Here is a 17,362-nt window from a genome sequence, read left to right as displayed (position 1 = left end):
AGCCAAAGCCGGAGTAGTGTATAAGCGCAGTTTGATTCTTGTTGGCGTACGCCACAGGAATCCACGCCATCTGGTAAGGGAGCTACCTTACCATCCAGCACTTTGAGGTGAAGTGGAGGGCTGTACCGTTACCACACCATTATCATTTGCACCTAAAGGACTTTATAGCACTATTGCACTTTTCTTCTAGTCAGCACCATCATGGACTGATTTATTGGAGCACTTGATTGTCACTACTGTAATTGGAATATATGTTTATTATTGATATATTTGGCACCATTTATAATTTTAGAAATTATTTATAATCAAGGGTACACTTTAATCTTATATATGTTGAATGTATTATGATTTTACACTAATTACTATATTCTAGGGTTAGCGCAGTTACCTTTGATATTTACTTATGCACATTTAACCATAAATGATATGGTTAATTTGAAACTTGCTGCTTACCTAATAAAGCATTGTATCCTTGGCGCGAGTGGAATACCTACATACATCTGTATATCTATTTGTTTTTTACTCAATTTTATTCATCTTATTTATGCACTTGAGAACTTTTTTTGCATTTTTAGCGTGCACAGTATTTTGTGAACCATGATATGTTTATGCAAATTGTATTGTTTATTAACCACTTGCCGACCGCCGCATGACTATATACGGCGGCGGTCAGCCCCTCCTGGGCAAAGTGACATTGGGGTACGTCACTCGCCCACGAGCCTCTAGGGGGTGAGCGCGCGCCGGCAGAGGCGCGCTCCCGTCCCCGCTCGTTCCCTGACATCCCCGCACGTGTGACCGGCGGCTCCGATGTCCGCCGGCCACTCGCGATCTCCCGCAGGAGAGGGAGAAAGGCCGACGGCTGATGTAAACACAGCCTCCTGTCATTCTCCCTTAGATCATGACAGAGGCTATGCGATCCTGCTATGTAGGATCGTATGTCTCTGTTATGATCTAACAAGCCACGCCCCTAGGGACACACTTAATCCCTTGATCACTAATAAAGTTAACCCCTTCCCTGCCATTGTCATTTTTACAGTAACAGTGCATATGTATAGCACTGATTACTGTAGTAATGTCACTGGTACCCCCAAAAGTGTCAAACATGTCAGTCAAGGGTCTGATCTGTCCGCCGCAATGTCGCAGTCCCGGAAAAAAAAAAAAAAAAAAAATTGCAGATCGCCGCCATTACTAGTTAAAAAAAAATAAAAATGACATACATCTTTCCTGTAGTTCGTAAATGCAATAACTTTTGCGCAAACCAATCAAAATACGCTTATTGCGATTTTTTTTACCAAAAATATGTAGCAGAAAAAATGGCCTAAAATGTTAAAAAATTTTGATTTTTATATTTTTTTGAGAATTTCATATAAAAAAAATGTGAAAATTATTTTTTCAAAATTGACGCTCTTTTTTTATTTATAGCGCAAAAAGTAAAAATCGCACAGGTGATCAAATACCACCAAAAGAAAGCTCTGTTTGTTGGAAAAAAGGACGTCAATTTAATTTGGGTACAGCGCCGCACGACCACGCAATTGTCCGTTAAAGTCACACAGTGCCGAATCGAAAAATAGGGCCTGGTCTTTGAGCAGCCAAATCCTCCGGGGCTTAAGTGGTTAATGAATTCACATATTTATGGAGTTTATGCACTTTGACACTTGGATTTGATACACATGGATGTTAGCGTCTAATTATTTATGCACTTTATGATTTTATGTTTTATAGATGTAGATATTATAAATAATTATTAATTTCCAAGTTTTAATTTTATTACATTTTTGAGTCCATGCACATATTTACATGCACATATAATTATCAGTGCCTTACTTTTTTATTTATCTCCCCATTTAATGTGTCATCACATTTAAAGGGGCAGCAGTTAAAAAAGGTCTTGTAGCTCAGTTGGGTATCAGGCCCCTTCACATATTGTAAAATGCTTGTTCATGTAGCACATACCTGACCCTTTTTACAGTTTAGGCCTGAAAAGTCAACACATCCCCCACACATATTATTCACTCAGCAGTGACCACAAACTTGTAGAGCCATTCTTTTATCATCAGTATCCACATCATATGACGCTCTTCCTATGTTTCACCGCTCCCCTCTATTGTTTTTACTAGCTTCAGTCAGAACTTTTTTCACTCGGTCTGCACTACATTCATGGAATCTCCGCTCCCTTTCCTTTATAGGTTATGTTCTCTGGCAGCTCTCCCTCCTTTGTCTTTGCTTCATTCTATATTAGTTAAAGGCTTCAGGAAATAATTTTTTTACCTCAAGGCTACCTCCAAAGCTAAAGGTAGATTTTCTGTCCAGACACTAGCGGCCAATCCATAGGGTGTATTATTCCCAAGAGCAATGGCTTCTTTAGCAGTTCGGAATGTCATTGCAACCAAGACCGGGCCAAAAATCTGTTCAAGAAATTCCATCAAAACAAAACATAAGTTAACACATGGCATAAAAATGTAAAAGGCAACAGAGAAACAAGCTTGTTAGCCATACACAAAGCAAGGGAAAATTTATGCTCCACTCATTTTTGTTTGAGGAGCAGGACTGGGAGTCCCTGTAACGATGCCTGAACCAAGTGAACAAATTTGTAATTGCAAAGACATGGAAGGGTTTTACAGTACATACAAGTACAGTAAAACCTTGGATTGCAAGCATAATTCGTTCCGGAAGCATGCTTGTAATCCAAAGCACTCTTATATCAAAGCAAATTTCCCCATAAGAAATAATGGAAACTCAGATGATTCGTTCCACAACCATTTATTCATAAGTCCTTCAGTTTATAGTCCATATAAAAAGATTATAGCATTGCGATAGGTTATATAACCATAAAATGTCCATCCACAAATAGCCCCTTCCACAAGGGGATAAGAAACAAAATCCAGTAGGAGCTACAGAGTATCAAAGAGAAGAAAGGCGCCTCTAAGTGTAGCAATATGGTTCCATTTAATGAAGGTACAACATTTAGCAACTCACATGGTTGATGAATAAAACAGGCACATCTAAGTATGCAGGCATCCGGGGTAAAGCTGTCCACATGGACTATCTTCTGCACCGCCGGCTGCCAGTCTGTAATCCTGACCGGGAAGACCACCCTGCAGTAAAGGGATCTAAAAGCGAGGGGCAGCATGGAAGGGATGACGTAGATGGCGGTGCAGAGGATGGTCTATGTGGACAGCTTTAGCCTGGATGCCTGCATACTTACATGTGCCTGTTCCAATCATCAACCATGTGAGTTGCTAAATGTTGTACCTTCATTAAATGTAACCATATTGCTACACTTAGAGGCGCCTCTCTTCTCTTTTATACTCAGCTGTGACTTAAAGCTACTTGTATATCAAGACATCGCTTGTAAACCAAGTCAAAATTTATTTGAAAATTTTGCTTGTCTTGCAAAGCGCTCTTAAACCAAGTTACTCTCAAACCAAGGTTTTACTGTATGTGTGTAATAGAGAACTTGGAGCTAAATAAGGTAAGGTTTAAGAGAAAGATACATCCAAAATGAATTATGCCCTTTGATTTAATGAGGAGCGGATCTGTATGCACGAACAAGAAAAATGACTGGTCTTGTGTTTACTAGAGTGTCCAATGTATTCACCTGCACTGACCTCAAATAAAGTGCAGCACAACCACAACCATGCTGCAATAACATATATAAAGCAATCAATAATAATATCCACTTAAAAAATATATATAGTGAAAAATGCGTACATATATGCCTGTACAGACTGAAAAAAAAAAGATCCTTCACTATATGCGATTTAAAAAAAGAAGGGAATACAAAAATCACATTAAAATGTCCTTTTGTTCATAAGTCCTCAAGTAAAATATATAAACAATGATCTTGCAGTGCTTCAATAGACTTCAACAGAATCTTGCGTGAAGAAAGTGCTCCAAAACAAAATCTTGCGCCCCAGTGTACCACCACCTCACACTCGGGCCCCTTATCTCACATTTAGACCTACACAGTGGTAAGATCCAAAAACATTGTGTAGGTCTATTTGTGGGGTAAGGGGCCAGAGTGTGAGGTGGGGGTACACTGCGGTGCAAAATTTTGTTTTGGAGCACTTTCTTAATGCAAGATTCTGTTGAAGTCTATTGGAGCACTGCTGTTTTGTAAAATCAATGTTTATACACTGCTCAAAAAAAAATAAAAAATAAAGAACACTTAATCCGAGTATAGCATCAAGTCAATTAAACCCCCAGGATATTGATCTGGTCAGTTGAGTACAGTCTGAGCTGTTTAGGTGTTAATGAAATTAACAGGTGCACTAGATGGGCAACAATGAGACAACCTCCAAAAAAAGGAATGGTTTTACAGGTGGAGACTGACTTTTTTTTCCCCTACTCATCTTTTCTGATACTTTTTGACTAATTTTGCATTTGGCTAGGGTCACTGTCACTACTGGTAGCATAAGGCAATACCTGGACCCTATAGAGATTGCACAGGCAGTTCAACTCTTCCAGGATTGCACATCAATACGTGCCATTGGCAGCTTTGATGTGTCTTCCAGCACAGTTTCAAGAGCATGGAGGAGATTCCAGGAAACCAGCAGTTACTCTAGGAGAGCTGGAAAGGGCCTTAGAAGGTCCTTAACTCATCAGCAGGACCCGTAACTGCTCCTTTGTGCAAGGAGAACCGGGTGAGCACTGCCAGAGCACTACAAAATGACCTCCAGCAGATCGCTGGTGTGAATGTCTCTGACCAAACAATCAGAAACAGACTTCATAAGGGTGGCCTGAGGGCCTGGCATCCTCTATTGGGCTTTGTGCTCACTGCCCGGCACCATGGAGCTTGATTGTCATTTGCCACTGAACACCAGAATTGGCAGGTCCGCTACTGGCACACTGTGCTTTTCACAGATGAGAGCAGGTTCACCCTGAGCACCTGTGACAGACATGAAAGGGGAGAAGCCGTAGAGAACATTATTCTGGCCATAGCCTCATTCAGAATGACCGGTTTGGCAGTGGGATCAGTGATGGTCTGGCCTAAAGAAGGAGCACATGCTCCACAATGCGTCGCCGTTTGTCTGAAGCTCTGCATCCTGGAAGTGACGTCACGGCCCCTCTACGTGCAGACTAGCGAAGCTACTGCAGTCCACGGACCTGGACAGTCCCCTGCCTGCCACAGGAGACCCCCGCGCTCCTCTGCACAAGCCCAGTTCAGACTCAGATGGACCCCCTGGATGCCAGATGCACAGGACCTCCTTATGTTTTGATGCCTGTATTCACGCTACTCTTGTGAGCAACATTGCTTTTATCCCACATTAAAGTTTTTTTATGCTACTCAGATCAGCGCTTGTGGTTCTCTCCCCTTGTAAAAATTTCTACAGGTTACCAGCTTAGAGTTACAGAGGAGTTCTAGGGGGTTTAAATTATTGCTCTCGCTCTAACGATCGTGGCGATACCTCACATCTGGTTTGAACAACGTTTACATATGTGGGCGGGACTTGCGTATGCGTTCACTTCAGCGTGCACACTACGGGGACAGGGCACTTTCATTTTTTTTTTTTTTGTTTCCAATTTATGTTATCAATTTTTTTTTGTTTACACTGTTTTTTTTTATTTCTTTTATTTTTGATCATTTTTATTCCCATTACAAGGAATGTAAACATCCCTTGTAATAGAAATAAGCATGACAGGACCTCTTTATTGTGAGATCTGGGGTCAAAAAGACCTCAGATCTCACATCTACGCTAAAAAAGAAAAACATTTTTTTTTTCATGATGGAAAAAAATTAGCTCTTTAAATACGTTGCTAGGCGACGTTTGACGACGCTCCGGTCCTCCAAGACCATAGGGTTGAGTGGGGGCCATCTTGCCCTCACTCGACTTCCTGCCTGCGAGGAGCGCAGACTGGATCGCTTTCCCTGCTGCCGGGTGGTCCGGTAAGCGGAGAAAACGACCGGGAAGCACGGAGGGGGGTGCACCTCTCCCGCCGCACCGCAAGGGTGATCCCACTGCGAATCTGCCGCTGGGACCACCCTTATAAGAGGACCGCTGGCAGTTTAAAAAAATACTGGGATTGTGGCAGCTATTTGCTGCCATAACCCCGGTAATTAGCGTCAAAGTACCAACGTAAATCTGCGGCAGGCGGTCCGGAACTAGTTAAATACATGTACAAGCTATAGGGATTTGAGCACAGGTATATCTTTTGTTATCATATATATAGCTGGGTATTTTTATTTACCGCTGCATAGAGATATTTAAGAATACATTTTTTTCTTTTTTAAACTTAACTAAATTATACGCCACACTTTAGTTTTTTTTAATTTTATCGGATTAAGGGAAACGATAATCGGACAACTAACCAATTATGAAAATAATTGTTAGTTACAGCCCTAATTGCTTTATTTATGTTATTGTAGCACTGCAGTGGGTACACTTTGAGATTTTTGCTTCATTGGTGATTGAACACACCCTTGTGCTTAGCTGCACCACCTGTGAATATTATTATATATATTTTTTGGAAAACACGGAATAGTTTTTGTTATTTTCCCTGTACTGCATTTAAAACTAGGGTACATTGAATATCCAGCTGTCAAAATGGCCCAGATTCATTGATCCAATTGCTTTTTAAAGATGCCAGCGACATTGTCACATAACAGCATCACAAACCAATATATTGGCCGTTACTATCATTTAGACCTGTGCAAGTGCATAGTCATCAGTAACTCCATACTGCCTGTCCTCACCACTACAACCAAGAAGTAATTGGCAAGGTAGAGAGAAGAATGGAGGAAGGAAAATTATAGCCAATATACTTCTCCAGTGACCTACTAGCAGCATACAAATGTTTTTTTGGTGAGGGGGCGCACTGGACACCTTCGCTGCCATTGTGCTATTTGCTGGGGGACCAGCATGCCCAGGTCTTTAAGGTGGGGTGGGCTCACTTCAGGCATACCTGCCCTCAATCTATCCATTATTATAAATGTTCTTCTACTATGGAGGCTCTCAAAATGTATGATGTTAGGACTTCAGATAATACTGGGGTGCCATGACGTGGCCTCTGCAGCTTACGCATTTATTTGCAAATCGGTAGAATCTAAACCCGTTTTTAACATCAACTGTTAGACAGAATAATTCAGTTTCTTGCAGGCTGGCAAGTTGAGCTGGGAATTTTTCTTTGTTGTTGTCTGACATGCGTCACCCTTCTATGTGCTCCCTGCAGTTAAGGCCAGGTATAGGTGGGGGCAGTTGCTATTTGTTTGTAGCGTACAATTACCCACTGACCACCAATTTACATTATTCATTACCACGAAAACACCACATAGGAATATGGCAAAAACGGAATTTTTGTAAAATCTTACCTGTAAAATTCCTTTCTCTGAGTCCTCCGACAGTCGCCGCCTCTTCATATTCGTCACTAATGGGGTTATTGACCTTTGCTCCGTAGGAGTAGCTAGGCAACAGAATATATTAATATCAAAGCTTTTAGCATATCCCACCCCCAGGGGGTGGTCCCCTCAGTCAATACCTCCCTGCTTCCTGCATTTCCAACTCAGTTTCAGTAGCATAGCAGTAGAGTACATAAACAAACCCCAAAAGAGGGGCGGGGGCGGCGACTGTCGGAGGACTCAGAGAAAGGAATTTTACAGGTAAGATTTTACAAAAATTCAGTTTTCTCTTACGTCCTCCGACAGTCGCCGCCTCTTCATATTCGTCACTAATGGGGACGTCCCATAGCAGTGTAGACATGAGGGGTGGGAAAAAAGCAGCCGCGCCTAAAGCAACGCAGTACCCACATCAGAGAAAGGAACCTTACCAAAAGTAAGAGAACCAACTGGGCAACAGGAAAACGTGCTCAACAGGAGCAACAACCCAGGAAGAACAAGTAACCTAGGGCTAAAAACACCCCAACAGCCAATGACCCAAACAAGGGACCCTAAGGCACCGCCGCACTAAGAACTTTACGGCCAAAGGAAGCATTTGCCAAAGCCTGAACATCCACTTTGTAAAATTTTGAAAAGGTGCGAACGGACGATCAAGTCGCCGCCTTACACACCTGGGCCACAGAAGCCTGATGACGATAGGCCCAAGATGTACTCAGAGACCTGGTAGAGTGCGCCTTCACAGGAAAAGGAGGAACCTTCCCCTTCAAAGCATAGGCTTGCACAATCGTCTGTCTGATCCATTTGGCGATGGTCGCAGCCGACGCCGCCATGCCCTTCCGAGGTCCCTCAGGAAGGACAAAGAGAGAATCCGACTTGCGAAAGGATTTAGTTGATGACAGGTAAACCCTGATTGCCCTAACAACATCCAAGGAATGCAAAGCCACCTCCTTCGGATGCTTAGGCCTCGCGCAAAGCGAAGGCAGAACAATATCCTCATTGAGATGAAATTCCGAGATCCTCTTCGGAAGAAAAGACGGGTTAGGTCGCAAGACCACCTTATCCAAGTGAATCACCAAATACGGAGATTTGCAGGACAAGGCCGCCAGCTCCGACACCCTGCGAGCCGAAGTGATCGCCACCAAGAAGGCAACCTTCTTGGACAACAGAGACAACGAGATCTCCCTGATATTTTCAAAAGGAGCATGTTGCAACACGGACAGAACAAGGTTCAAATCCCATGGAGGCAAAGGCTCCCTCCTAGGAGGGACCAAATGTCGCACCCCTTGAACAAAGGTGCTAACCAAAGAGTTAGACGCCATAGGGCGTTGAAAGAGAACGGCCAGCGCAGAAATCTGACCCTTAATCGTGGCCAACGCCAAACGCTGGTCCACGCCCGTTTGAAGGAAAGCCAACACTCTCGACACCGAGTACGAGCGAGGGGAATACCCCCTGGACTCACACCAGGCAAAGTAAGCCTTCCAAGTACGGTAGTAAATCTTCCCCAAAGAGGCCTTCCTAGCCTTGATCAAAGTGGGAATGACCTCAGGGGAAAGACCCCTATCCTTCAGGACCTGGCTTTCAACAGCCAGGGCGTTAAACCAAGCGACTGTAAAGCAGGATGGAATATCGGTCCTTGAGACAGGAGATCTTCTCGAAGTGGCAGACGCCACGGAGCGTCGACCGCCAGATTCATGAGGTCTGCGTACCAAGACCGGCGAGGCCAGTCCGGTGCCACCAGAATCCCCGTGTGCGGTTCCGAGGCCAACCTGCGAAGGAGCCTGGACAGCAGCTGAATCGGTGGAAAGGCATACATCAGGCGATACTGATGCCAGGGCGCCACTAACGCGTCTGAGGCGTCTGCCCGAGGATCGCGCGTCCTTGCCACGAACCTTTCCACCTTGTTGTTTAGACGAGACACGAACAGGTCCACATATGGGGACCCCCACTTCGCGCACAACATCTGGAAGACATCCGGGTGAAGGGACCATTCTCCCTGGTCCAGGGTCTGGCGGCTCAGATAATCCGCCTGCCAGTTCTCCACCCCCGGAATGTGAACTGCAGATATCGCCAGGACGTGCGTCTCGGCCCAAGACAGAATGTCGGCTACTTCCCGAGCCGCTCGGGCACTCCTGGTGCCCCCTTGGTGGTTGATGTAGGCCACCGCTGTGGCATTGTCCGTCTGTACCCGAACTGGACGGCCCTGAAGCCTGTCCCTCCAACGCAGAAGACAGAGATTTATCGCTCGCAATTCCAGAATGTTGATCGGAAGGGAGGATTCCTCCTCCGACCAAGTTCCCTGGGCGGACAGAACGCCCAGAACACCACCCCAGCCCGACAGGCTGGCATCCGTGGTGATCACCGTCCACGACAAAGGACTTGCCCCCCGACACCGCCGGGGACTGGAGCCACCACAAAAGACCCCTTCGGGTGAGATGGCTCAACGACAGCCGTAGATCCAGAGATTGCGGACGCCCGTCCCACTTGGCCAGGACCTCCGCCTGAAGCTCCCGTGTGTGAAACTGGGCGAAGGGAATCGCCTCGAAGGCCGAAACCATCAACCTCAGACACCTCATACACGTCCGGAGGGACGAGCACTGATTGTCCCTGAGGGACCTGACTTCGTCCTGAAGCGTCCGGAGCTTGTCTTCCGGCAGGAAGACCTTCGCTTGAACAGAGTCCAGGACCATCCCCAGGTAGGGAAGACGAACCGACGGACGAAAATTTATCGTCCAACCGAATTCCTGCAGAGTCTGCATCGTGATGGACAGGTCGTTCACCAGGCCCTGACTGGTCGCGGACCGAATCAGGATATCGTCCAGATACCCCAGGACAGAAATGCCCTGGGCCCTCAATAAGGCCAGAACCGGCGCAAGCACCTTGGTGAAAAACCGCGGAGCTGAAGCGAGACCAAAGGGCAACGCCACTAATTGATAATGATCGTCCGCAATGGCAAATCGAAGGTACCTCTGGTGACCCTCGAAAATGGGGATGTGAAGGTACGCATCCTTCAAGTCGATGGAGGCCATGAATTCCCCCGGAACCAGGGCAGCCACCACTGATCGCAGGGATTCCATGCGGAACTTGCGAACCCGCACAAAGCGGTTCAGAGCTTTTAAGTCCAGAATCGGACGTACCTTGCCCTCCTTTCTGGGCACAGTGAACAGATTGGAATAGAACCCCCGAAATCTGTCCCGATGAGGCACCGGAACCACCACTCCCTGGGCCCGCAGGTCCCGCACCGCCAGGTGCAGATCCCGCAAGCACTCCGGAGTCAGCTGAAGGTTTGAGGGGAAAAATCTGCCCGCCGGCCGAGAAAGAAACTCGATCTTGTATCCAGATCGAACGATTTCCTGAACCCACCTGTCCCGAATGCTGTCCAGCCAGGGTTGAAGAAAACCGAGCAAACGTCCCCCCACCCCAGAACCGGGTGAGGGCGTCCCTTCAGGCCGCATTGTTATGGGCAGCGGGCCCGGACTGGCCGGACTTCTGCTTACCCGTCCACGGCTTCTTCTGGGAGCCTTGGCCCTTGAAGGGCTTACCCTTATAGTGCGACCGAAAGGCACGAAAGGACCTCTGAGAGGGCCTAAACGAGGCATTCTTCTTACCACGAACAAACTTATTCTTGCGAGAATGGGGCAAGAGAGTGCTCTTACCCCCAGAAATACCCTTTATCAGAGTATCCAAAGATTCGCCAAAAAGGCGAGATCCCGCGTAGGGCAAATTAGCCAAAGTCTTGCGGGAAGATTGGTCAACCGACCAACATTTCAGCCATATCAGGCGACGGTTCAAGACCGCCACACTAGAAAGACGCGCAGCCAAAGGGACTAAATCCAAGTCCGCATCACACAAATACATGACACCCTGGTGAATCTGATCCACCATAGCCAAAGTTGTCGGCGGGGCAGAGTCAGCCACCAGAGTGCGCCTGAGCACCTGCGTCCAATCCGCAATAGCCTGGGCTGCCATAATGGAAGCAAAAATAGGCTTCAGCATAGAGCCAGCAACCGTATAGGCATGACGGGCCAGAGATTCCAATCTCCTGTCCGTCGGGTCCCGGAACACCGGGGTATCCTCAGCAGGGATCGCAGTTGATTTATTCAAAATCGCCACCGCGTGATCCACCTGAGGCGGCACTAACCAATGCTCATCAGTAGCTGGTGTAAAAGGATAACGCAGCTTGAACCTACTTGGCACAGCAAAAGGCTTTTTTAAATTGCGCCATTGCTCATCAACAGCGCGCTGAAATTCCGTAGAGCAAGGAAAAACCTGCGATGTTTTGCTTTTCCTTTGCGTCCCATAAGAGGACATCAAAGCAGGAGGACATGGTTCATCCTGCAAATGCAGCGTTTGCTTGATAGAAGCAACTAACTCATCCATGAGTGCAAGCTCTTCAGACGAGCCAGGGGGAGAATTATCAACCCCTTCCACCTCAGCCTCCCCATCAGACCCCACAAGGTCTAGGGATGAGTGAGACCCTGAGAAGGGCACTCCAGCCATAGCAGCCCCATCGCCCTCTGAATCAGAGGAAATAGACACCCTGGGCCGTTTTGTGGATCGATCAGCCACCAGCACTTGAGCAGCTAAGTTTGCCACAATAGTGGCCAGATCAGCCCCCTCGGGGGAAGCAGCAGCCCCTTGGCCCCCCACCAAGGTGGGAGGAAACTTGCAATCCTGAGAATCCATGCCCCAGCAATGTAAGGAAGAAAGGGGTACTGCCCCTTTAAGATCGCGGCGAGCGTAGCCCACCGCACCCACTGAATACACCGACCCCCACAGGGACAAGAAACTGGGCAAGGAATACAGGAAAAAAGGGAAGATAAAAACCTGGAGAGATCACACAGGCTGCTGCACCGATCGCTGTCCCAGAGCAAAAGGAAGTGATGCAAGACTGACCGCCCCTATGAAGCCTACGCAAGGCTACACAAACATGGCCGCCCGGCTGAGGATTCCTTGGGCAAATACAACATGGCGCCGACATGTGGCCTGATCGATCGCCGCCAAAACGCCGTGCATTACCACTCAGGACCGGCCACCACGATTTTGCCTCAAAAAAATGGCGGGTCACCGCAGCGATCGCCGCACAGCATGCCTCAAATCTGACTGCCTCATGCATACATCCAACAGAGCGGGAGAGCCCCCCCCTTCACAGCCCACACACAGGCAGCAAGTCCACACAGGAACTGACAGGGTGCACAGCAGCCACACAGACATGCAGGGTCACACAGTCCCAGACTGACACCCAAATAGACAGGTCCCCACATAGAGTTACACTTACCAGTCCGGATGGCGTGGGGAGCCTGCTCCAGCGACCAAACCGCTGCACTGAGGACAGGGAGTGTCGCAAGCATGATGCAGCGGAACTGCGGTGCGAAACCGCAATGGCGTCCAGTGAGGTAGCCACCTCACCGATAGCATCCCTGCAGCGAACAGGGATGGGTCGTTCAATGTGCCAGGGTAAAACCTAAGCTGAACGCTCGATGGCAGGCTGGGAAGCCCCTGGCCCTGAGCCCTGGGATCCAGGGTGGCCAGACTGAGACCCAGCTCCGCACGATCATCTTCATCAGAAGAAGCTAACTAATGCTGAAAATAAACAGCTAAGCAAAAGAAATAGAAAAAACTCCAAATAAAATCAAAAAGAGAAAAGAAGCTGAGACTAAGAGCCCCAGCACAGGAACAGCCTAACCTACTCCTGAGCTAAGCATTAGAAACTGAGTTGGAAATGCAGGAAGCAGGGAGGTATTGACTGAGGGGACCACCCTCTGGGGGTGGGATATGCTAAAAGCTTTGATATTAATATATTCTGTTGCCTAGCTACTCCTACGGAGCAAAGGTCAATAACCCCATTAGTGACGAATATGAAGAGGCGGCGACTGTCAGAGGACGTAAGAGAAAATATGTTTAGGATTACCAGATTATACTGATACAGTACAGCAATTATGGATGATATAATAAACTATTCAGCATGTAGGCTATGCATCTTAACCACTTAAGCCCCGGAGGATTTTCCTGCTAAAAGACCAGGGGGTATTTTGCGATTCGGCACTGCGTGACTTTAACGGACAATTGCGCGGTCGTGCGAGGCTGTACCTAAACGAATTTGACGTCCTTTTTTTCCCACAAACAGAGCTTTCTTTTGGTGGTATTTGATCACCTGTGCGATTTTTTGATCACGCGCTATAAACAAAAAAAGAGCGACAATTTTGCAAAAATAGCAATATTTTTCACATTTTTTTATATGAAATTCCCCAAAAAAAAAAAAAATGTAAAAATCAAAATTTTTTAACATTTTTGGCCAATTTGTTTTATCCTACCTATGTTTGGTAAAAAAAAAAAAATCGCAAAAAGCGTATTTTGATTGGTTTGCGCAAAAGTTATCGCGTTTACTAACAAAGGGAAAGATTTTTGTCATTTTTGTTGTTTTTTTTTTTAACACGTAATGGCGGCGATCTGCGATTTTTTTTGCGGTACTGCGACATTGCGGCGGACAGATCGGACCCTTGACTGACATTTTTGACACTTTTGGGGTTACCAGTGACATTTCTACAGTAATCAGTGCTATACATATGCACTGTTACTGTAAAAATACACTGGCAGTGAAGGGGTTAACTTTATTTGGGAGGGAGGGGCTGTGTGTGTCCCTAGGGGCGTGATTCTTACTGTGATTGGCTGTGGCTCTAGCTGTAAGGACACTGATCAACAGATCTACATACTAGATCCGTGTAATCAGTGTCTTTACAGCGAGGAGAATGACAGGCAGCTTGTTTACACAAGCTGCCTGACATTCTCCCTCTTCCCCCGACGATCGCCGAGTGGCCGGCGGACATCGGGTCCGCTGGTCACACGCGCGGGGGGGGGGTGCGTGACCGCGCGGGAGCGCGCTCGCTCCCCAGACCCTCCCAGGCTAGTGACGTTAATTAACGTCACTCTGCCTGGCAGGGGCTGACCGCCGCAGTAAATCTACTTGCGGCGGTCGGCAAGCAGTTAAAGTTACATTTTCAATTTTGTCTAAAGCTTGCCTTTTATTGTGTTTCTCAAACTGTACCTTACATGTAGAAAACGCTCTAATACATCACCTGGTGTAAACCCTTAAAATGTATGGATGAACACAAGGCTTCCTCTGACTGGCTGAGGTGGAGAGGCCGGTGGATGCTGTCAAAATCTCCACCTCAGGGAATCAGAGAAAGCCTTGTATTCATTCATAAAAATAAAAGCTTGCTGTGAAGGGATGAGCAGTGCTCAGCTCAACTCAGCAATGTTCCAGGAAAGGGACAGTAAGTCCCCGTCCCACTGCAATTAAGAAAGAATACAAATATATACCTCCTCTCTGACACAGCGAGATGTGGTGTCCACACCGGTGATCAAGGTTGGTGGGTAGAACAATCCTTTTTTAGGAAGAGGTCCAGGAGTCTGAAAAACCTGTTGGAAATACAGAACAAATGCACATTAACTGGAAAGAATATTAACGGAATATAAAAGACACTGTTTTAAGTAAAAGGTATACATTTTCTCTACTTTCTTCCAAAATATAAACAATAAAATGCAGGAAAAGGAAAAATTAAAGTAGAACTATAGGCAAATCTTTCTTCATGTTAGGGAATGGTATAACCCGTCAGATTTTTTTGCTCACCATCTATGTTCTGTTTTTCCTTCACTTCCTGTCCCATAGCAAACAGGAAGTGAAAGGAAATCCTTACAAATTAATGAAATCCCTTGGGGCCCCCAAGTCACTAGAACTAGTACCCCACTGAAAGATTTCCCCTCTTACTTTTTTGGGGACAAACCAAAATGTTGGAATATTTTTTACTTTCACCTTTAAATAATTGTAAACAGGGAAAATAGAGAAGGTGAATCTTCCTAACTGGGGCAAAGACCGCAAAAAAACTGACAAGCATTTTAATGTCTCAACTCCATCCAAAAAAAAACAAAAACCTGGATTTTTGTCTTACCGTAAAGTCCCGTAAAGTAAAGCACCTCTGAGGTTCACTGACGGACACAGCTCCAGGTCTTTTAGACCATTGGGCTTTATGCTGCTCTAGGAGTAGGACTAGGCAGAAACCTTTTTGGTTACTGCCCTGAGGCAGTCCCAGAGGGTATACCATCACTTCCTGCTATAGGACTTTAGGTTGTAACAAGCAGTGTCAGAAGAACATATAATTCAACCCAACAGAGGGGCGGGCGCTATGTCCGTCAGTGAACCTCGGAGAAAAGGATTTTATGATAATACAGTTTTCTCTTTCGTTCATTGACGGCCACAGCTCCATGTCTTCTAGATCACTGGGCTGTCCCAAAGCAGTAACTAATTGACCTGTGGTCACTGTTTCCTAAGTTGTCCCGTATTTCTATATCCGTAAGCAGGTCTGTATTGTTGGAGATCAGTAGGTCAAGTACCGCATTGTTTCTTGTCGGTGCATTCACCATCTGACCCATGAAATTGTCCTGCACAACATTTAGGAATTGCCGAGCCTTGGCTGAATGCGCGGTTCCTTCTGCCCAGTCTATATCTGGATAATTAAAGTCCCCCATTATAATGACATTTCCCATCCTTGCTGCCAATCCTATCTGTAAAAGAAGGTCCGCTTCCCCCCCTCCTCCCTCTAGTTGGGGGGCCTATAGCATACGCCCAATATTACCTTCCCCACAGTGCCTTCCCTTTGAAGTTCTATCCATAGGGATTCTACCGCCTCCATAGCTCCATTATTAATATCATCCCTCATATTTACCTGTACACTGTTCTTAACCACTTTACCACTAGAGCATTTTGCTGTCTTACGTCTGGGCCACTTTTTGCGATTCGGCGCTGTGCGACTTTAACTGACAATTGCGCGGTCGTGCGACGCCATACCCAAACGAAATGTACGTCCTTTTTTTCCCACAAACAGAGCTTTCTTTTGGTGGTATTTGATCACCTGTGCGATTTTTACTTTTTGCGCTATAAACAAAAAAAGAGCGTAAATTTTGAAAAAATAACAATATTTTTCACATTTTTTTATATGAAATTCCCCCCAAAAAAATGTAAAAATCAAAATTTTTTTAAATTTTTGGCCAATTTGTTTTCTGCTACCTATGTTTGGTAAAAAAAATTCACAATAAGCGTATTTTGATTGGTTTGCGCAAAAGTTATTGCGTTTACTAACAAAGGGAAAGATTTCTGTCATTTTTGGTGTTTTTTTTTTTTTTTAACGCGTTATGGCGGCGATCTGCGATTTTTTTTGCGGGACTGCGACATTGCGGCGGACAGATCGGACCCTTGACTGACATTTTTGATACTTTTGGGGGTACCAGTGACATTACTGCAGTAATCAGTGCTATATACATGCACTGTTACTGTAAAAATGACACTGGCAGGGAAGGGGTTAATTTTATTGGAGAGGGAGGGGTTAATGTATGCCTGGTGCTAACTGACGTGTGGGGGGGGAGGTGACTGTGTGAGCCAGGGACAGATCGGAGTGTTCAGCTATGCTGAACACTCCGATCTGTCACTCGGGAGATCCGCCCGCTTGTGTTTACACAGGAGGGCTGATCTCCACACTAGATCCCCGATGATCGGGGCAGAGCAGCGGCGATCGCCGCTGCTCCTCCCCTGGCCCGACTCCCGCTGTGACTGAATACAGCGGGAGCGAGCCTGCGGCGGCGCGCGAGCGCCGCCCACAAGGGGGAGTGTCTGACGACGTAGGTCTACGTCGTCAGACGATAACGAGCCACTTTGCCGCAGTAGAGCTACGGTACTCAGTGGCAAAGTGGTTAATATACAGACATACCCCTCCCCCTTTTTTAACTCCTCTATCTCTGTGATAAAGGGAGTACCCCTGAATGGTCGCCATCCAGTCATGAGAGCTGTCAAACCAAATCTCTGTTATCCCCACAAAATCAAAGTCCTCCTCAAACATCAGTAGCTCCAGCTCTCCCATGTTGTTGGCCAGGCTTCTGGCATTGGTATACAAACCTCGTAATTTTGACCGGTTACATATATCCTCATTTGATGTTTTTAGGCTGCTCTTGAGATTTTTCCCCATACCCACCCTGGGTTTA

The 17,362-nt window shown here is 46.3% G+C and overlaps 1 protein-coding gene across 1 annotated transcript in view; it reads right to left on the bottom strand.

The window, feature by feature from the left end:
• The window catches only part of ALDH16A1 (aldehyde dehydrogenase 16 family member A1), a 316,675-nt gene that overhangs the window by 185,795 nt on the left and 113,518 nt on the right, over positions 1–17,362 (bottom strand). Inside the window, exons 9-10 of the mRNA XM_082274075.1 lie at positions 14,651–14,749; positions 2,269–2,405 (exon numbers count right to left, since the gene is read on the bottom strand). Of these exons, the coding sequence (XP_082130201.1) occupies positions 2,269–2,405; positions 14,651–14,749 (236 nt within the window). The remainder of the gene's footprint in view (positions 1–2,268; positions 2,406–14,650; positions 14,750–17,362) is intronic.

Source organism: Pelophylax lessonae (genome assembly GCF_965119305.1).
Source record: "Pelophylax lessonae genome assembly, chromosome: 12".
Taxonomy (NCBI): Eukaryota; Metazoa; Chordata; class Amphibia; order Anura; family Ranidae; genus Pelophylax; species Pelophylax lessonae.
The sequence above is the reverse complement of the archived record's forward strand: the minus strand, read 5'-3'. Positions and strand labels throughout refer to the sequence as shown.